The sequence below is a fragment of the Sceloporus undulatus genome, chromosome 10 (assembly GCF_019175285.1).
Source record: "Sceloporus undulatus isolate JIND9_A2432 ecotype Alabama chromosome 10, SceUnd_v1.1, whole genome shotgun sequence".
NCBI classification, from domain to species: Eukaryota; Metazoa; Chordata; class Lepidosauria; order Squamata; family Phrynosomatidae; genus Sceloporus; species Sceloporus undulatus.
Window position 1 is genome coordinate 9594041 of NC_056531.1, and position 20096 is coordinate 9614136.

At 39.0% G+C, this 20096-nt stretch overlaps 1 protein-coding gene across 5 annotated transcripts in view; it reads right to left on the minus strand.

The window, feature by feature from the left end:
- Positions 1–5023: 5023 nt before the first annotated feature.
- The window catches only part of DGCR8 (DGCR8 microprocessor complex subunit), a 65430-nt gene continuing 50357 nt past the window's right edge, over positions 5024–20096 (minus strand). For 4 of the 5 annotated variants that reach the window (XM_042442089.1, XM_042442086.1, XM_042442085.1 and 1 more), the window contains 10 exons: positions 19798–20080; positions 17660–17857; positions 16426–16527; positions 15326–15424; positions 13855–13937; positions 12306–12406; positions 11162–11268; positions 8652–8779; positions 8028–8141; positions 5024–6624 (listed from right to left, as the gene is read on the minus strand). In XM_042442089.1, the coding sequence (XP_042298023.1) occupies positions 6541–6624; positions 8028–8141; positions 8652–8779; positions 11162–11268; positions 12306–12406; positions 13855–13937; positions 15326–15424; positions 16426–16527; positions 17660–17857; positions 19798–20080 (1299 nt within the window). In that variant the 3' untranslated portion in view covers positions 5024–6540. Of the gene's footprint in view, positions 6625–8027; positions 8142–8651; positions 8780–10881; positions 10941–11161; positions 11269–12305; positions 12407–13854; positions 13938–15325; positions 15425–16425; positions 16528–17659; positions 17858–19797; positions 20081–20096 lie in introns of those variants that run through there. The other variant, XR_006100906.1, reaches the window with a different exon arrangement.

The following is a 20096-nucleotide window of genomic DNA, read 5'->3' on the forward strand; positions in this document are numbered from 1 at the left end:
CCCAGCAGTTATTGCGCTTTGTCTAAACATCGTGCCAAAAAGGCTGCAGCACTTTTTTAAAAAGAATGCATAATTTGTAGCCTTTGGTTCACAATGACACAACTGGGTGTTTTAAGGGCAGTGGTCACCTGTGCAGGATTTACATCTTGAGACTGAGGTAAAACTAAAGCAAGATGGTCAGTATGGCATACATTTCCAGAATGAACCATCCAGGGGTGGGAGGGTGGGGGTCTGACTTATGGCGACCTAAGGCAAACCTATCACAAGGTTTTCTTGGCAAGATTAGTTTAAGGGGAGGGGGGGGTTGCCCTTTCTGAGGCTGAGAGAGTGTCACTTGCCCAAGGCCACCCAGTGGGTTTCCGTGGCCAAGCAGGGATTCAAGCCCTGGTCTCCAGAGTCATAGTCCAACACTCAAAACCACTACACATCATGCTGGCTGTTCTGTAGGGAGCCTACAAAAAGTTTCATTCTGAAAGGGGTGGGATGGCAGGTGAGAAGGTGCAGAGAGCAGCCCTTCAGATGATGGACTGGAGCTCCTCGGCAGCATAGACAATGGTGAAGAATGCTGGGAGTTACAGTCCAATATCTAGAAGGCTGTACACTGCCCAATCTGAAATGGAGAGAAAAGTGGTTACCAACATGTTGTCAATCAGGCTTTTCCTGCAAACATGAACTGGTACACAAATGTAAACACCTTTAAAAGGCATAGAAGCCGGTAATATTTTTAGCATAGCATGAGTGAAGTAGAAAGATTGCAGACTCAAGCTAGACTGTGCAACAGGCGCAGTGCATTGAGAACAATGTCCCATTCATTCTTGGAACAAACTGAAAATCCTGTCCTCGGGAGAGATGTGCGGAATCATGTTCTGAATGAGGAAATCCACTTGGAGGGCATGGTAAGCATTGTGGGTAAAATAAGATTTTTAAAAATCCCGACTAGCAGGAGCTGCAAGTCAGTGTTAGCATGGACTGACTCCCTGCTAAGACTATTAAAAGTATGCATGGCATAGTAAAAACAGGCTTACGACAGAGCTTTAAGCCATTTGTCTCCTGTGGTTCAAAAGAGAAATAGGCATTCCACTGAGTTTCCATAAGCCCATTTATTACATGCACTATCCTACTAATGCCTTGCACTCTTCAGTAGTGGGTGTCAATAAAGAGTGGGCAAATTAAAACGACCGTTTGCTAAGCAGTTACCTACACCATGCCAGGCACATGCCCTTTGTTAAGAGCATCGGTCTTTAAATGATCAGAAGGGGTGTCATGAAGAGGGAGTGAGCTTGTTTTCTGTTGCCCCAAAGAGCAGAACACAAACCAATGGATCTAAATGATAAAAGATTCTCTCTGAACAATAGGAGGATTTTTATTTTTACTGTAAGAACAGTTTGACAGTGAAATCGGCTACCTTGGAGGTGGGGTGGGCTCTCCTTTGGAATGCCTTAAATGGAGATTGAATGGGCCTTTCAGGAGTGCTTTGGTTGTGTATTCCTGCATGGCGGGGGGTTGGACTAGGTGTCCCTGGTGGTCCCTTTCTAGGGATGTTGCTATGGGATTTGGGAATTCAGTCCGCACCAGGTGCCAGCACTGCTCCCCAAACATCTGCCTCTTGGCAGAAACAGGCTGTGGCATATGCCTGCATCCTTTTGAAAGGCTGGGGCTCAGTGGAAGAGATGGGGTGAGGCTCAGAAAGCTAAAATTTTGAATTACAAAAATTATTAAAATTTTATTCAAACCCATCTTATCAACTTGTCACTTTAACCACATGTAACTATATAAATGTAAATACATGTAGGCTGCATGTATGATATTGTAATTTAAAGGTATAATTTTAATTGTGCCAGTTGCATATGTCACAACTGTTGCTGCTGCATTCAGCGACGTACAGGATTTACAATTTTGGAGTAACATCTCGTACAAAAACATTCCTAAGGATTCTGGCTGGTATGGTCAATGGGGCTGACACTGCAAGTTACTGCACCAAGTGACACCAAGCCTAGTGATGCCTCTGCCCCTTCCAACTCAAAGATTCTATCTTACAATTTCCCAGATTTCATCTTAGATGGTAAAATTTAGCCTCGGTATGATAAATCATTGGATTACCAAGTGTTTAAAGGTATCCCACAACTAAGCTGACATTTTTCAAAGGTCCCCTCTCACGTTTAACCAAATTTTAAACTAAGCACTTCACTAATATAATGGTAAAGATGCCATTTAACAATTGCCTCCTGATGCCTTACTTCCCTTACATCTTACAGCCAGATGTCCTGTCGGAGAGAACAAGGAATTACGTCAGAAGCACTGAAATAGTTACCTATCTTTTGTATTTCTGGAATAAATTATTGGATTGCAGTGTTTTTGCTACTCAAAATATCTTGTAAGCAAGTACCAACAATTTAAGGAATTTACCATATCAGCATATCCATGTTCTTTATTCCAACTCAATCTAATTAATGCAGACGTTACTGAAGAGCTGCCTGATGGACCCAGCCAAATTATATTCTAATAGTTTCCACAGCAGAAACTACTCTGCAAATGCTGAACATTTAGTAAGAACGCTGGTGACAAGTTTTCAAAATAGGTTAAAATTACACGTGATGGTAACTGAGGGCAGGGGGTGGTGCTCATCTCCATTACTAAGCCAAAGAGCCAGTGTTGTCAAAGACAACTCTGTGATGCTTTGGCCAGCTTGACTGCAATTAATGCTGTTACCTTCCTACCAAAGTGGTACCTATTTATCTACTTAGACTTTTACATGCTTTTGAACTGCTAGGTTGGCAAAAGCTGGGACTAGGGATGGGAGCTCACTTGGGCTTCGAACTGCCAACCTTTCGATCATCAGAATTGGCCTCTCAACCACTAAGCCACTGCATCCCTGTATCTTATCAACCGCCAACTCTCAAGCTACAAAGAGAACATTTGTTTTTTTAACGACCGTATGATGCAAGAAACTGGGACACCAGGACTTAGTGGTTGACAACTATTAGCCAGAGGACTTTTACTTTAGGCAGCCTTAGACTGTGGAACGACCTGCTGGAAGAAACTCGACAGCTGAACATGCTGTCTGAATTTAAAACAGCATTAAAAAAACACATCTCTTCTGGCAGACTTCTCTAGATGATTTTTAAACTGTCAATTTGAAATGATGAATTTAAATGTAGATTGTTTTAATATGTGAGTGTCTTATTTGTCCTTTTAAATTAATGCACTTTTTAACGGATGTGTTTTTAAACTGATGTTATGTATTTGTTAATTGTTGTTGCTCCCTGCTTTGAGTCATGGGAAGAGGCAAGTAAGAATTAAATATTACTACTGCTACTACTGCTACTACAAGGGCCCATTGTGCAGTGGCAAGATGGAGGCATCTGGAGGGGTTATCAACATCCATAAAGTCGAGGAATGTGTGCTGTAGTTTCTTTGTTATTTTCAGCTCTGCCCCCTCCCCCTCATCTATTACAAAGCATGGACCACATTAGTGACAACAACATCAGTTAAGAATTCATTGGAGAGAGTAGGAGGAAGGCCTCACCACACCTTTGCAAGGCTGTGGCCAAGATCAAGAGATGTATGTGTACTGCATAGCTGTATCTCCCAATGGTACCCCACCAAAAATTAACCTTATAGGCAGTGCATCCCCTTCAATGCAAGCATTTCTGTGTTGCTGGCAAGCAGGAGGATGAGGAAGGACAAATCCATCTGTTTTCCTGAAACTGGGCATGCTTCAACAGGCATCTGCAGAGACCTCCAGGGGTCCTTGCAAGCCTTTTAAGATTATATCATTGCAGCATATCCAGCTACAGGAAAACAGCTGGATGCATCCTCACTCAGTGTTAAGGGAACTGCTTACAAGCAAAGTTTTTGGGGGGACTCCAACCTCTGCAACAACCGTTAACGTGAGTTGTGATGTCTGAAGTCTGACTTGCACCATCATAATTTACTAACAGGATGCCAATCTATAAATTGTAATATTATATAGGAAGCAGAGAGACTCTACAGTTAACAAACAAAGACTAGATTCTTCCATTGCGCCCCCACTCGACTCTAAGTTTCAGTGTTGCATTCTCTGGGTGGTGCTGTAAGACATCCAGGATGGGATATGCGCATAAGCTGTTCCCGGGTAAGTGAGGGTCTGTGGATGCCATAACTAGGTTGCTTCTGCAAAAGCACAGCCTGAAGTGTCTATTGAATGTACTAGGCCTCATTCAAATTACCACATGACAAATTTCTGAAAAGAGAGAGCATTTGGAGAATGCAGCATGGCAGATATTGCTCAGCTGGGGCTGCCTGAAGTAGACAAACTCCTGGAAAATCTAATTTCTGTGTGCATCCAAGAAAATACTTATGCTTGAATGTTCAAGCATAAGTTGCACAATGCAAGCACAGTGGTTATGTTGACATTGCACAATGGCTATATTCAGGTGATGGTAGTGGAAGTGCAGTTGCAGTTACACACGACAGACACAGATTAACTTTATTTGTGTCTATCATTGTGCACTGCACAATGGGGCCCATGGACAGACTTTACTATTTTGTATGTTTTTTTGTGGAGGTTTTTGGGCTATGTGGCCATGTTCTGGAAGAGTTTATTCCTGATATTTCACCAGCATCTGTGGCTGGCATCTTCAGAGAAATTTTCCGTTTTGTATGGTGCTTGCATAGTGCTAGCTTAGCATAATTTTACCAATGGATATACACTACCTTGCAGCAATGTAAGATTGTGGCCACTAGGATTGAAATGTTACCAAAACTCAAAACTCATCAGAGCTGGCTGCCAGAAGAATGAGGAAATGGTAAATGCATCTTTTCATTAAAAATAATGAGAAACGAGTATTTCCCAGCTGTCCACAAATGGTATACTAAAACCCTTACTGAGCAAGCTTGTCCAAAAGGCCAGCGAAAGGACGCATCAGCCAGGAATTAAATATATTATTAATCACACTTTCAGAGATTCATGAGCTGTCTCATAAGGAAAATGGAAATATTTATCACACTTAATCATTAGTTACGGAAAGGAAGTTTCGGAAAGTGTCATTTGAAGTGCATTTTAATGGTGGCAAAGTTGTATACAAAATTTATATATTTCTTTCATTGTCTTTTTCCCAAAATGGGATTCACATCTGTTTTATTTATATTCTTGTTACAGCTTGCCTACAACTTTCTTATGCTTGGATTCTTCACATACAGGCATAAAAATATACTTACATAAGAGCTATATCTGTGCTATACTGGTATGAGAATCTAGTCTTACAGGTGGTGCTTACAATCTTCTTTTTTCCTTGCAATTTATTTTGCATACCAAATATTGTATATATTTCATAAAGGAACTATACTGTCTCTGATACTTTAAAATTGTTTGCTTATGCTCTGGTAAATCGCAGCATTTGTCCATAAATGATTGTTGGTCTAGGGCAGGGTTGGGAAAATGTGGAAGGCTAGGGGGGGCACGACATGCTCCCACCAAAGATAATAGTAGTAATAATAATAATAAATTAAAAATTAAAAATTCCCTCAAACACCATCTTATGTGGGAGAGCATTTTCACCATGATTTGGGGATATTCATCCATCTAGATGTCTCCTAGAAAATGAAGTCTCAATTAGAGCCAGCTGGATTAAATACAATTATGCCACATGATAGATGCTGTTTTAAGTGTTGGAACTGTCAGTGTATTTTCACATTGCCTTTCAACTGGGGTCTTAAAAGTGACACCAGATGCATGGCACAAAGCACTGCTAGTGAACATTGATTTTGATTAATATTATGGAAGATTTTCTCACAAGTCCCACTTACATGAACAGAAGTTGCAGAGCAGTAGTACTCAGTCAACCCAAGGTTCACTGCGTCAATCAAATTAAGCCTATTCTTCTGTTTGTCTTTTATGTAAAAAACCACCGTTCCTGCTTTTGAAAAGAAAGACCCAACAATTAAAATGGGGACACTTTGGTGCTCAATATTGCTATGAATTTGTTTTATTGTCTAAGAGGAGATTAGTGTATCAGGATAGTTTCTTTAAAATCCTATGATATGACTGCCAAAATTTATAAACATGGGAAACTAGTGGCCTAACCTTCATGGCACTAAGGAACACAGCTTTCCACTTTTTCTTCAATGTAGCTGTCAAAAGTGTCTTACAGTGCATATTATTCTGTGCTACAATGCAACAAAGCTCTTCTCCAGGAAAAAAAAAAGGTTGTCAGCATACTCATGTAAGAAAGTGTTTGGTAGCCTTCCTATATTATATATTTGTTATCTATTCCAAGCACATCCATTAAAGACAGCATGGATACTGCCGGGGGTAAGGGGGGTGGATGAGTGCTTCCTTCAGCATATCCTCTCTCAACAAGCCTGGCTCACCTGAATAAATGCACATGATTAACAAAATCTGAAGTTCAGTACTGTTGCCCTAATGATGCAAACAAACAATGCATATTTGAAGCTGATTGGATCGTTATTTTGCATTCTGAGGCAAATCAGTTCCTAAATTGTCGGAAAAACTAGCTTCTTTCACTTGCTTTATTGCTTCCCAATTCTTACGCTTTCTGGTCACACGTCAACAGTACACAGAGGCTCGCTGCCAGGTTGAGCAGATTCTACAATTGTCATTTTGGGTTTCTTTCGTGTTTCCTCCTAAAATGTAAAAAGCCAAACATAACAACATATAAACATAAGCTCTGCTGAAGAACAAACATTCTAAAAACTATTTCCACAACAAACAGAAATTTAGCATTTGGTCCTCATAGCTATATAATACCTCACTTAAAGACGGAGAATAACATATTTTTCTTTAAAACAACAAACACAAAATTTGCTTGAATTTGCACAAAACAACTGGAACAGATAGTTACTCTATACTTGTAGTTCTTTCATTGGTCAAATATGAACTCACACTTAGGGACCTTGTTCCTTCATACAGCCATGATCACAACATTCTACAACTGAGTATGGTTTTGATGGTATCCAAAAGGAGTATGAGGTGCATCTCAGCAGATTCTTCTCAGGTCCTTGTCTCCCACTAGAAGTTACTGGTGCAGATGTGGAAAAGGGGGAGGAGTGTGGACTGTGTACATTCAACAATGACCACACAAAGAACAATTACAGGGGAGAATCTATTTCTTCATGGTATTTGTGACACACACAAGAGACTGAAATAGCTTGCTGGAGGTGAGTTCCACATCAAGTAAGAATAGATGACCACAAAACAAATGGAAGCATTGGGCAAACATCTGTTGTCTAAATGGTAATGTCATATAAACCTAGCCAATTGTGATGTAAACAGGTTCATAACAAACATGGGTCTGGAAACCATGCCCTAATGAGTAGTAACTTAGGAAGCTGGGTATGTTTAGCCTGGAGAAGAGAAGGTTAAGGGGTGATATGATAAACCCTGTTTAAGTATTTGAAGGGGTTTCATATTGAGGATGATCAAGCTTGTTTTCTGCTGCTCCAGAGAATATGATCCTGAGCAATGGATGCAAATTAAAGGAAAAGCGATTCCATCATTAGGAAAAACTTCCTAAAAGCAAGAACTGCTTGACAGTGGAACACACTCCTTCCTCAGAGAGTGGTGGAGTCTCCTTCCCTGGAGGTCTTTAAACAGAGGCTTAATGGCCATCTGTTGGGGATGCTTTGATTGTGACTTCCTGAATGGCAGGGGGCTGGACAGGATGGCCCTTGTGGTCTCTTCCAACTCTATGATTCTATGGACTGGATAGCCTCCACTACCCATTTAATAAGCCTCTCAGAGGATACTGAACGAACTTTAATGGGACCAGAGTAACAGCTGGGTAGATAATTCAGAATCCCTGAACTGAACAATGTGATGGATTATTTGTTTTTATAAGCAAATATATTAACTGAAAAAGAATCATATAATAATAAAAAGTATTCCTAAATACTATCCCACTCAAGAAGATCTTTCATATATTTAAGAAGCAATAATCAGGAAGGCAGGTTACTAGGCAAAACTATTAATGACTTTATGAATGTTCTCAGCACTGAATAGCAATTTATGTTAATAAGCATACACTCACCCTTTCTTGTGCCAATTTTCTCATTTCTTCCTGTAACTTGTTCAGAATGTGTAGATTTGGCTTGTTCTTTTTGGCATACTGCTGCAGTTCTATCACACTTTTATCAGAAGTCTCCTGCAAAAGAGTGAAGAGCTCTCACTGAACTTTCCCATCTTCAACAGGATTAAGATTATTTCTAAATATGATTTTATTTGTATTTGCTGCACTGAGAAAACTCAGCACAGTTCAATAGTGCATCTTTAAGTGGAAACTGCTAAGCTAACAATAAAACAAATTAACAAACAAACAAAGTCAACATTGCAGGGCTTCTATATCCAATCCCCTCCTGTAGTGGTTCATGTGATGAACCTTTTCTGGGTTGGGATATGCATTTGCCACTTGATAGTCAGAAAGTATAGGAACTCTCTCTGAAGCACATAATTCTTTCACAGTTTCTTGTTATGTAAATTATTGCAGTGGGCAGTTTAATACCATTTCACTAGTGAAGACTTGATATCAGAGAAGTTTTATTGATTGAGTAGGTGACAGTATAATGAACAATAGAATTTGAATATTGTAAAGACCATTGAAAACAGAAGAATTTAAAACAGTTATAGAACAAGCTATATATAGTATTACTCTTACCTGCTTAACCATTTTACTGCTCTCTCTGCCATACATGCGCAATAAAGAGCCCCAATTTTTCACATGTGGGTGAAGCAACTGAAGGATTTTCTGAGAAGCCAACTGTTTTCCAACTCTCTTGTTCTTACCTGATAAAAATAAACCAAGTCTAAAAGTCAAGCTCACAGATTAAACAGAATTTTGCACAGATGAAAAATGAAGTGGAAATGATGTTCTGTGCCCAGTTATATACTATAGCTATTATACCGGTTCTCCTATAGTGATACAAGCGGGACGCAATGGTGTAGTGGTTAAGATGCTGCCTCAGACAATTGCAAGGTCAGCAGATCGGCATTTCAAGACCCAAGTAGAGTGGGCTCCCATCACTAGCAGTGTTGCCAATTTCCAGAATTTTCCCCAGAAATTGGGAATTTTAAAGTTTTTCCGTGTCAATTCCAGGGTTGCTAAATTTCCGGGAAGATTCAGGGAAATTCAACCCTCCCGCCCAAAAAAACCCGGCCAAAAATACTTCCCGCCCCCAAAAACCTCCTGACATACCTCCCATCCTGGAAGTCCCGCCCTGTTTAGCCTTCCCATAGTGCCTTGCACCCCCGACCCAGAAGTCCCATCCCCATTCCAGGAAATTTGGGGGCATTCCGGGAAGCTAATCAGGGAATTTCCTTCGAGAGTGATTGGCAACACTGGTCACTAGTCCCAGCTTCTGCCAACTAGCAGTTTGAAAGAATGTAAAAGTGCTAGTAGATAAAATATCACTTCGGTGGGAAGATAACTGTGTTCTGTGCACTCCGGTATTTAGTCATGCTGGCCACATGACCACAGAGTTGTCTCTGACAACACTGGCTCCCTTGGCTTAGTAATGGAAATGAGTGCTGCTCCCTACTGTTGGACACAATTAGACAATCATGTCAAAGGGGAAATCTTTACCTTTATGGTGCTACAACAAATTGTTGAACCCAACTTTCACTGGTTATTTTTCTACAGCAAAAATGCTTATCCAACCCCTTAGCCATCTGTGGACTGGAGCATCCACATAGCCCCATCATCACCAATGGCAATAGCCACGCATATGTTGTGCCCATTGACGGTAATGGGACTTGAGGTCCTGCTTTTTTTTTGTATCGGGGTGGGGTGGGGAGATGGGATTGAAAGCCCTCTGATACGGAGGGCCAACTGTATGACTTTAGTTCCAGACTAGGTTACGTCTACTTAATTGTCACTGATTTCATTAGGACTTAATTCATGACCAATTATTTCTATGTAATCAAATAGCAATTAATTTAGTAAGGAACCAATCCAAAAAATCTAAAATAAAGAAGAATGGCCTTTCTGCCTAACAGTCACTCAGTAAATTCTTAAATCTTTTTTAATCACCTCCACTTGCATCATAGTAACTATACAAGTTTGTTGTTGCGAGCCTTCAAATAGTTTCAGACTTAATGGCAACCCCAAGGCAACCCTATCATGGGTTTTCTTGGCAAGATCTGTTCAGATGGGGTTTACCATGGCCTTCCTCTGAGGCCGAGGCTTAACTTGCCCAAGGTCACCCAGTGGGTTTCCATGGCTGAGCAGGGATTCGAACCCTGATCGCCACAGTTGTAGCCCAATGCTCAAACCACTACATCATGTTGACTCTCACCAAAAGTGGTCTTTAATACAGCAAATTTCCTTCTCATATAGTTTAACCACTGAGTTATAAACTGCTTAAGAAATTGCCACTAGGAAGGTCATTAGCAAACTGCTTGCTAATGATGGACATCTGCATATTAAGAAATATTCCAGAGAAGACAAAGAAAGTTGTGTTTGCAATTCTCCATTATAAGTTATTCAACAAAACACCCAATGGCTAGCCCTTTTACATTTCCAGTATCTGAGCATGGTATCAAAAATCAAGGGCAAACTTTGGAAAGAGCATTTCAGTTTTTACTCATCTGTGTTTAACAAGTCAAAACCCTGTCTTTAAGGAGTACAAAATGCCATGCTGAATATAAAACCCCAATTTCCATAAATCTATATTGTGGCAATAATTTTACTAAGCCAACCAAAAGGACAGCACAATTTCTGTGGACGCTTTCAAGACCGCGTGTGTTTTTGTCAGACAAAAGGTGTTTCATACTAAAAAAAGAAGTATGGTAAAGGGTGTGGCGGGAGCCTTCAACAATGATCTTGAAGTCAATTATACTGAGATGTTACAGGAGGAACTGCTTATCAGAAAGCCGTGTTATAGGTTTACCTTAGGGTCATGATAAGTCAGAAACGACTTGGAGGCAGACAACGACAGTGCCTTCATGGCTATGGAGTCAGTATTCATAAGAATAAAGAATAAAGAAAAAATACACAGTTTTTGTATTTACTGTTTGGATATATTTTATATTGTGACGGTTTTTAGCTTTTAACAATAAATTTCTATTCATAAGAATAAAGGATGAACACAAAGGCATATTTGAGAAGATTCTAATCAAAACAAATGAAAAAAGAAACAAGATTTCTCTCAAAGAAATAGTCATACTTACACCAGCCGCGCACAGTATGCTTCCCACATGTCATGACGTATTCACTCTTCTGATTTTTACCAGGAATTACTTCAAACTTTATGGATGTGTCACCCATGCCATGGTTTCTTAAGGACACAGAGAATACTGTCAGCATCTTATACAAGACATCTATTTAGTTCATTGGGAGGGGGGGGGGATCCTGGACTGGAGGTTGCATTCAGCTCATGGGGGTTCCTTTTCTGACCCCTGAAGCCCCTCAAAGCACTCAGACTCCCAAATTAAAAAATCATTCTGAAAAATTAAAAAAAAAACCTACCCAAGAGACCACAAAAATATGGTAGTTTGATTCCCTTGGCTCCCACAATATGCTCAGCACTGAAATTCAAATGTATTTCGGCCACTACCTGGAACTGAAAATGATGTAACATGGCCCCCTGCACTTCTGCAGTTGCCCACTCCTGACTTAAATGAAACAAGTCTGGACACCAACATCCCAAAAGCCAGTAAGTTTAACTAATATAACTCTTTGTATTGAAACATGTTTATTATTTTCAGCTCAACATTACTGAAAACATAAAGGGTTGATAGTTGTGCTCAACAAAAGGACAGAAAAAAATCTATTTCTAACATCTGCAAAGAAATAAATGATCAACATACTAGCCAAAGTTATGCACTTTTGAATCACAACAGTTTAATACTTAACTCTTCCCTTTAAATCAATGTGTTTCTCAAGTACTTAATTTGGCTGGACTATACCTAATCCATTCATGCCTACACACAAAAAAGCCTCTGCACTTTTCCACTCAATCATAGTTGTACAGAATAAAGGTACAAAAAGGGGGCTAATCTGGAGGCAAGCCCCACTTTTATTTGGCACAGTACTACAATGTGAACAAGCCTAAAGGTGACCCCGGTGTGTGTGTGTTTATCTAACCACTGACCTCTCCCAAAAGTATTTATTGTACCTGTACATAAGAGTATCACTATACTGCATGATGTGCAAAGCCAGATACTTTGCCTGTACTATGGAATTGTAGGGTTCCCAGAGAAGACAGAAGCTGGCTTCTGAGTTCAATACAACGGCAGCTATCATGAGAGCTGCCTGCAACCATCTCTTGAATTTGACACTGCTTGGCACCACATTAGCAGCACCCAAGCTTACCTTTTAAGGCACTCATGAAGGATTTGATATGGAGACAAAAGTCCAGCTTTACTAGTCAGTTCATATACCCGAGAGTCCTCAATACTGATATGGTTGAAATACTGGAATAAAATTGGTATATCATCATTCAATGGTCAAATATTAATTAGTAATCCTAGAGAGGTTTAAATGTTACATCCAAGCACTTTCTGAATGTAGATATTTTAAAGCACATGTTCATTTTTTAGCCATCAAACTCTGGTTAAAATAATTAAAAGTGCAAACCTATGCTCATCTACTTGGCATTTGCTTGGAATGTATGTGCTTCTTACAGACTGGTGCACTGGGAATGACTGTGAGGATACAGTCCTTGTAGAGGACACATCTTTTGGTAGATTAAACTCTACCACCTGTTCAAGGCAAGGAATCATATGATACAAAATCTCAATTCTTAAAAAACAGATTCCTAGTTCCTCTCGCTAGTTCTTCTTCCATAGTCAAATGTACAGGAAGAAAGTAGGATGAGAGGGAGAATTAGTTTTTTGTGGGTTTTTCGGCCTACGTGGCCATGTTCTACAAGAGTTTATTCCTGACGTTTCACCTGCATCTGTGGCTGGCATCTTCAGAGAATGCTAGCATGGGAGTGAGTGGGGTAAATATACTGTCTGAGAGGAAGTGATTTACATGTTAATCTCTCTTTTGGTCTATTGGTGAATAGCAAGGCCTCAGGGTGAGAGATATGCGAGGATGATTTGTGTCTATTTAATTAGTGATCTGTTGTCTGCTGGGAAACCCCCTGACCCTGGGTGATGTTCCTTTGCATGTGCTGAGTCTTGATTTTGGTGTTTTTCAGGACTGGTAGCCAAACTTTGTTTACTTCCAGGGTTTCTTCTTTCCTGTTGAGGTTGTCCAGGTGTTTGTGCATTTCAATGGCTTCCTTGTGCATTCTGACCTGATAGTTCTTGGCAGAATGGGTCAGAATGCACAGAAAATGAACCTGTGCTGATTATGCACAAGTTATTTAGTGAACAAAACTACTCTGATATATCTTAATGAAAAAGTCTGATTTCTTTCTCTGTTAGATATTGTGTGGGGGTGGGAGATTGTTCAAACTTCAACCTAGCATATTAGAAACTCTGCTTGAGAGAGATCCCTTAATCCTCTAATATATTCCAGATCTGATCTTTAAAATTAAACTTGATGTCACATGATCCCTTGCCTTGCCTGGGTGGCAGTAGAAGTTAACCTATACATGGATAGATCCCAGGCTGTAGAAAGAGAATGTCAGCTGAAAAAAATGTTAACTACAATTTGACGATGAATACTGTTATTAATTAAAAGTTTTAATATGAAACATACTAAATTACTATCTTAAAAGCACATATAATTCTGAAACACAAAATAAGAACACAAGTAATAATACCAGCAATGTGGCAATTTTCAATAGTACCTATGACACAAGAGCAGGTCAAGTCTCATTAAAACTGCAAACCTCTATACATAGACGTATGTGAACATAGTGGAACTTGCTGCCAAGTAAATACAGAAAGGACTATACAGTAAACCGTACCTCTAGTTCCTCACTATCTTTGGGCTTTTCCTCAGAGGTCTGTTTAACAAAATCAGGAATAAGGATTTCTAGTGTGGCTCGAGCTGTAAAAATAAATTATTGAGATATTTAGGGCCTTTGTGTAATCAGGTATTCTGCCAATCTTTCTTCCAAAGAAGACAGATGATCATAAAATGTATTTTCCAGTTCTGTTTTAAAATGGTAAAGAGATTTTAGTCTACTGGTGTTGAAGTCAGTATTTTATAGGAAAAGCTTTGGAAAGTTAGAAGCATACATTTACAGAACTACAAGTACAATTTACCAAGCCATGCTGTCATATTATCTATATCTAAATAATTCAAACTACAACCAAAAGAGATTCCATGAAACATTAGGAAGAACTGTCTGATGGTAAAACCTGTTTGACAGTGGAACATGCTGCCTTGGACTCTGGTGGAGCCTCCTCCTTTGGGGACATTTAAAAAGAGGCTGGAAGGCCATCTGTCAGGAGTGCTTTGACTGTGTATTCCTGCATGGCAGGGAAGTGGACTGGATGGCCCTTCTGGTCTCTTCCGATTCTATGATTCAGGCTCTGATCAAGCACCACTAACATGGCAGGCAGAAGACTTCTCTTCCAGATGTTCTGGACCAACTCCTATGACCTTGTCACTGACCATGTTAGCTGGGGCTGATAGGAATAACAGTCCAAAACATCTGGAGGACCTCAGTTTAGCAAGGTGGAATACTGTACAGCAGAAAGGCTAGAGAGACTGCAATCCTGCCATACTGCTTAAACACCCTTACTTCAAACTGTGAGCAATACTGTAATCTCATGCTATGGCTTTCCTTATGAAATCCTAACATTCCTTATACAAATTAAAGAAGTGAAGGGATTCTTCTCAATTTTGTTACACTACAAAACTCAGAATGTCTTTAAAAACAACAGTACTCAATTTCAACTAGACACTTCATGCCACTTTCCCCCCATCATATATAGAAATTATAGGCCTGTTACAGACTGCCAAAATAAAGCTGCTTCGGGTCTCTTTGGAGATATGCTGTTTAAATGATGCATGCATCCTAAGAATCCAGAAGCTGCACCAAAGCTGCCCTCCAGTGCTTAGGAATGGAGTGTGGCTTTGGCACGACCTCCGGACTCTTAGGACCCATGCATCATTTAAATAGCATACCTCCAAAGAGACCCAAAGCAGTTTTATTTTGGCAGTCTGTAACAGGCCATAGTCAGTTCTACTAAGATAGTCCTCTTAGATCAATTATTAGGATGTAAACTCTATTTTTGAGTCCCCACTCAGCCATAGAAACCGATTAGGTCACCTTGGGTGAGTTATGCACAAATGCCTTGAAGGCACATAACAACAAAAACTATTTAGGATGGTGGACCTGACCATCATTATTCTGTGATTGCAGCCAACTGGGCACTAGCCATTAAGCAAACACATCCAACACATATATTTAAGTATGTATAGGTTACCAGCTTTATTCTTGGCAAGTTTCTTGCTACTTGCGGTTCCTGCCCCATACGTCACTCCGTCAATAATAACTGAGGCTCCAAAAGGCTCACTTGGGTTCTCTGTAAAGAGGGAGGAAAGAACACTGAAATCACAATATTCTGAACAAGCCCCAATCCTCTATTACTGAAATGTTCAAAACTATTAGTGTTTTCAGCTATGTTATAGAAACATTTTGCTTCCATCACAGTTATATTGAACAAAAATTGGCAGTTTCCAGAATTATTTTAATATGGCCAAAAGACTCTAAAGAGTAATTTTTGACATGCTGATATCAATCAATCAATCAATCAATCAATCAATCAATCAATCAATCTTTATTTACGGTCTTTGACCAAAAGTATCTCAAAGTTGTATGCATATTAATAGAACATTTGTATACAAATAATACATCTAAATAAAATCAGACTGAAATATGAACATACGAGTAAAAAAGAACATTACACATCACCATAAAGGAAGCTGTCTTCTAACACATGCTGATATCCCTCAAGCGTTTCAAGCTCTCTTAAAACAATACATCTCTAATTTTTGCATCATAAAAATGTTACATTACACCAATCAATGTCCTGATGTCATATGGTTTTGAGGACTATTTGTCTGTGATTAAATTTCAGAATAAGTACTAGTTAAAAGTTTAAGAATAAGGCCCAGGTTTGCTTGTTTTCCTTTTCTTCACCAATTTGCCTTTTTCTTCCCAGTTTTCCTTTAGATTATAAACATGATGGCAACAACTGTCTTGATTTTTACTGAGATGAAAGCCACTTTGGGAACAATTTCAGAGGAAGTGATTTAATTAAAATGAATGAAGTAAAACTTAAGGACATTACAGTATGTCAGATTTTCTTTCTGAACCTTTCTATAAATTATAAAAAAAATTATTACTGCATGCGAAGTGTGTATTTTCTATCAATATTCTGAACTGAAAATAAATCTAGATGAAATCTTATGCAGTACTGTCAGTCTTTCTGAATTACTTGTCTCAGATTTAAGAGATTCAAATCAAAGGTAAATACCGCAGATAAATGATTACGTGATCAAATATACTATGCTGTACACTTACCACATTCAAAGAAATTGTAAACAGGTCGAACCTTAAGGACTCGTTGCATATATTCATGAAGGATACAAACTTCAGACTTCCCATTGGGATTAATAACAAATTCTAGAAATACGGAAACATTGTATTAATGCAGTTTTGAGTCTTTATGGAGTTCACTACTACCGTAACTATGTCTAGATTTAAGAGTGTTCCAATCATAAACCATAGCGCTCATTTTCCAGTACCCCTTGTTTAGGCACAGACAATCTTCACAAGTGCATAGATTTTCTCAAGCTTGCTCTGAGGAGGGGAAAATAAACATTATCCATCTCAAATGTAATGTTTTTAAACAAGAAGAATCATCTGAATCATCTTACACTTCAACTGCAATCCTTTCTTTCATCCCATGAAAATAAAAGTGAGATGTGTGTGTGTACCAGCCCCTTAATTCTCAAGTATTCCATGTTAGAATGTATTAACAGAACATTTATTTCTTTATTTGTTTAATATGCCACCCTTCTCCTGAAGTAGAGCCCAAGGCAGTTCACAGAAAGAAATCTATTAAATTCTACCAGTGCAGTTTTAAACAACAATTAAAATCATTACCATTAAAACAATATAAAATTGTTTTAAAACATACAGAAATTAATTAATAAATAAGATACCTACCACAATTAAAAAGCCTCCCTGGCACAGTTATAGATTAAAATTTTGCTTAAATAAAAATGTCTTTGCCTGCCTGCAAAAGGATGAGGGCCAGTCTAGCCTCTGATGGAAGGGACTTCCAGAAGGTGGGAGCAGTCACCAAGAAGGCTCCCTCTCGTGTCCTCACCAAGCGATCCTGAGATGGTTGCAGGACTAAGAAAAAGCCTTCCTCTGAAGATCTTAGCACCTTTACAGGTTCAAATGGATTCAGGTGAATCTCAAACTACTTTTGAAATTCAGAGGAATAACAAAAGCAGCTTATAATATAGCATAAAGTTCTGCTGCTTCAATTCTTCACAGGCATTGGTTGATCTAGATTACTCAGAAGGTCCCTTTTCAATTATTACTTAGTTGCTGCTAAAATATTTTTTTGGATACCAGCTATATACATTCTCCTAACATTAATTTTCCTTTTAGGTCAGTGTCTTAAAACTGAGTACTCAAATTTAAAAAATTATAATAGTAAAAAATCATTCCCTTCCTCCTTCAAAAATTCTAGCTAGTAATCATAATACATATATTTTAAACTGAAAATACTAAAAAGGCCTACCTTTCTTGGTGGGTGCATCTTGTACAGACAAGGTAATAAGTTTTTGATTGGCTGGCAAAATGGGTCTTTCAGACTCTGCTTGTTTCCTCTTCATCTCACGGTTGAACTGCCGTCTCTCAGCCCAAGTTCTAAACTTCTTTACGGTTACTTGTTCAAAATCAAAACGTTTTTCAAGGTAGTGCCTAAAATCTTCAAGGTCTAGAAAAAAATAATTGGCCCGGGTAATTTGACATGCTCCAAAAAAAGCTAGCACTTGCATTTAGACTGGGATCAAATGCTTACTATATATATTCTACTATAAGTTGACCTCATGTATAAGTCAAGGCAGGTTTGGGGGCCAAAAGTATGGATTTTGCCATGAGCAATGGATAGGTCAAGAGTAAACCTTGGAGGTTCTTTTAGTGTGTGTATGGCAAGAGAGACTCTAAGAGAAATAAACTGCTTTGCCAATAGCATGAGGAAATCTGAAAGAGCTCCTATTACATTACCATACTGACCAGTAGATAAATTGACCTGGGATTTGGGTGTCAATTTTGGGGCATACATTTCTCAATTTATAGACACAATAATTTGGACAAGAGAAAAGAAGGGGCAACCTGAAGTTTCTTTCACAATACAGATAACTTTCAAGTCCCAATAGTGCTCCAGTACTATGATTTTATAGCACTGATGGAATGCTTAAAGGTTTATACTGTATAGACATTTTATTTCATATACACTATCTTAATCTGAGGCCCAATTTACAAAATATTTTAAGTAAGATTAAGTCCCAGGCATAAAAGAAGATTAAGAAATATGATGATTGATAGGTGCAGAAAACAAATTACAGTTGGCCCAATATGTCAGCAAGGGTTTGGTTCTGGACCGCCTCCTACATATACCAAAAAATGTAGGACCTCAAATCCCATTATTTCCATGGACACCAATGTGCATGTGGCTGCATCAGCGCAGACGCATGCATGCATCTGTGGATGCTCCAATAGCCTGCTGATATGGAGGGCTGACTGTACAGCAAAGGAAAGCTTCTTCTTCATGGTCCTTGTGACTCAAAATATGTGAATCACATGATTAAATCAAGTCTTTCTGAGTAGTGATTTAAATCTTGATTTAAATAAAACTGATTTAAATCCAATTCACTCTGGTACCCTCCCTCACAGACCCATGTACTGCAGCCTCTGTGGATCAACCATCTTCTGTGTAACCCTTACCTCAGAGAATCTAGTATCTAGATCCCAAAATCAGACACAGAAGGTTATGGTTTTTTTTTTATTCCAGCACTCAATTCAAGCATTGCAGAAACTCTCAGACTAAATGAGACAGGAAGCTCAATCTGTACTCACTGAAAAGAATGGACATAAGATTGACTTAACAGGTCATAGATCCTGTTCCTCAGCTAGAGCTCAAGCAGTTGTGAGAATTTCCTCCATGTGTGCAATCATCACACACTCATTCATTAATGTACACTAACACATAAAATCCACAAAAAGATCGTACTTTTATTGGGCCAACCAAAATGAACAAAATACATTATACAAGCTTTTGAAGCTCCGCTGGTTTCTTCATCAGAGCCCGCATGGCCAAAGGAGGAGGAATGGCCTCTGCCTACATGGATATCCCTCTGTACCATCTGAACTGAGAACAACTATAACAATGTCTTGATTAATTTATTTTCTTTTTAGTATCTCTGCCTAAAGAAGAAGCCAGTGGAATTTCAAAAGCTTGAATCATGTATTTTGTGCATTTTCATTGGCCCCATAAAGGTATCACTATTTTGTGGGTTTTGGTTCTTACTGTACTTTGCTGTAAGGCCAACCAGCTATACCTGGGTTTGTTTTCTCATTCATTAATGTGCAGCTTAATCTCAATATAAGAGGAACGACAGCAAGCAAACCCAACTAAATAACATATATCAAGGTTTTATTTAAAGCATGCTAGATAGATGAAGGGACATCTGGTTTAAAACTCAGAGATCAAATAAACAGGTAATACTGAATTGAGACCGAATTATGGGAATATTTTCTAGGTATCACTTAGGTTTGGAGGCCTCCCACTCAGGTTTTCAGACTTCCATCACAAAGGAGCCTAGAAAATGTAGAGGCAGATTCTCAGAGTCCCAAAATTACAGTTTTCAAACTCACCTACTGATTCGTCTTTGCACACTTCAACTTTGGCCTTAACCTGACCTAAAGCTCCTTGTGCTGCATCTCCCCCAGATGTGTCTCTCTCTTCTAAATTCCCAGAATCAGCAGCAGTGGAGTCTGGTTCCTCTGTCTGGCAGTCCAATTCTAAAGGCTTATCCAAGAGTTTAACCGGTGATACTTCACCACTTGGCGTTATGTCATTGCTTTGTTCCCTTTCCTCATTTTCTTTCATTTTCTTATAATGCAAACAAGGAATGCTGCTCAGAGGAGGATCATGTTTCTGTAAGTAAAATATT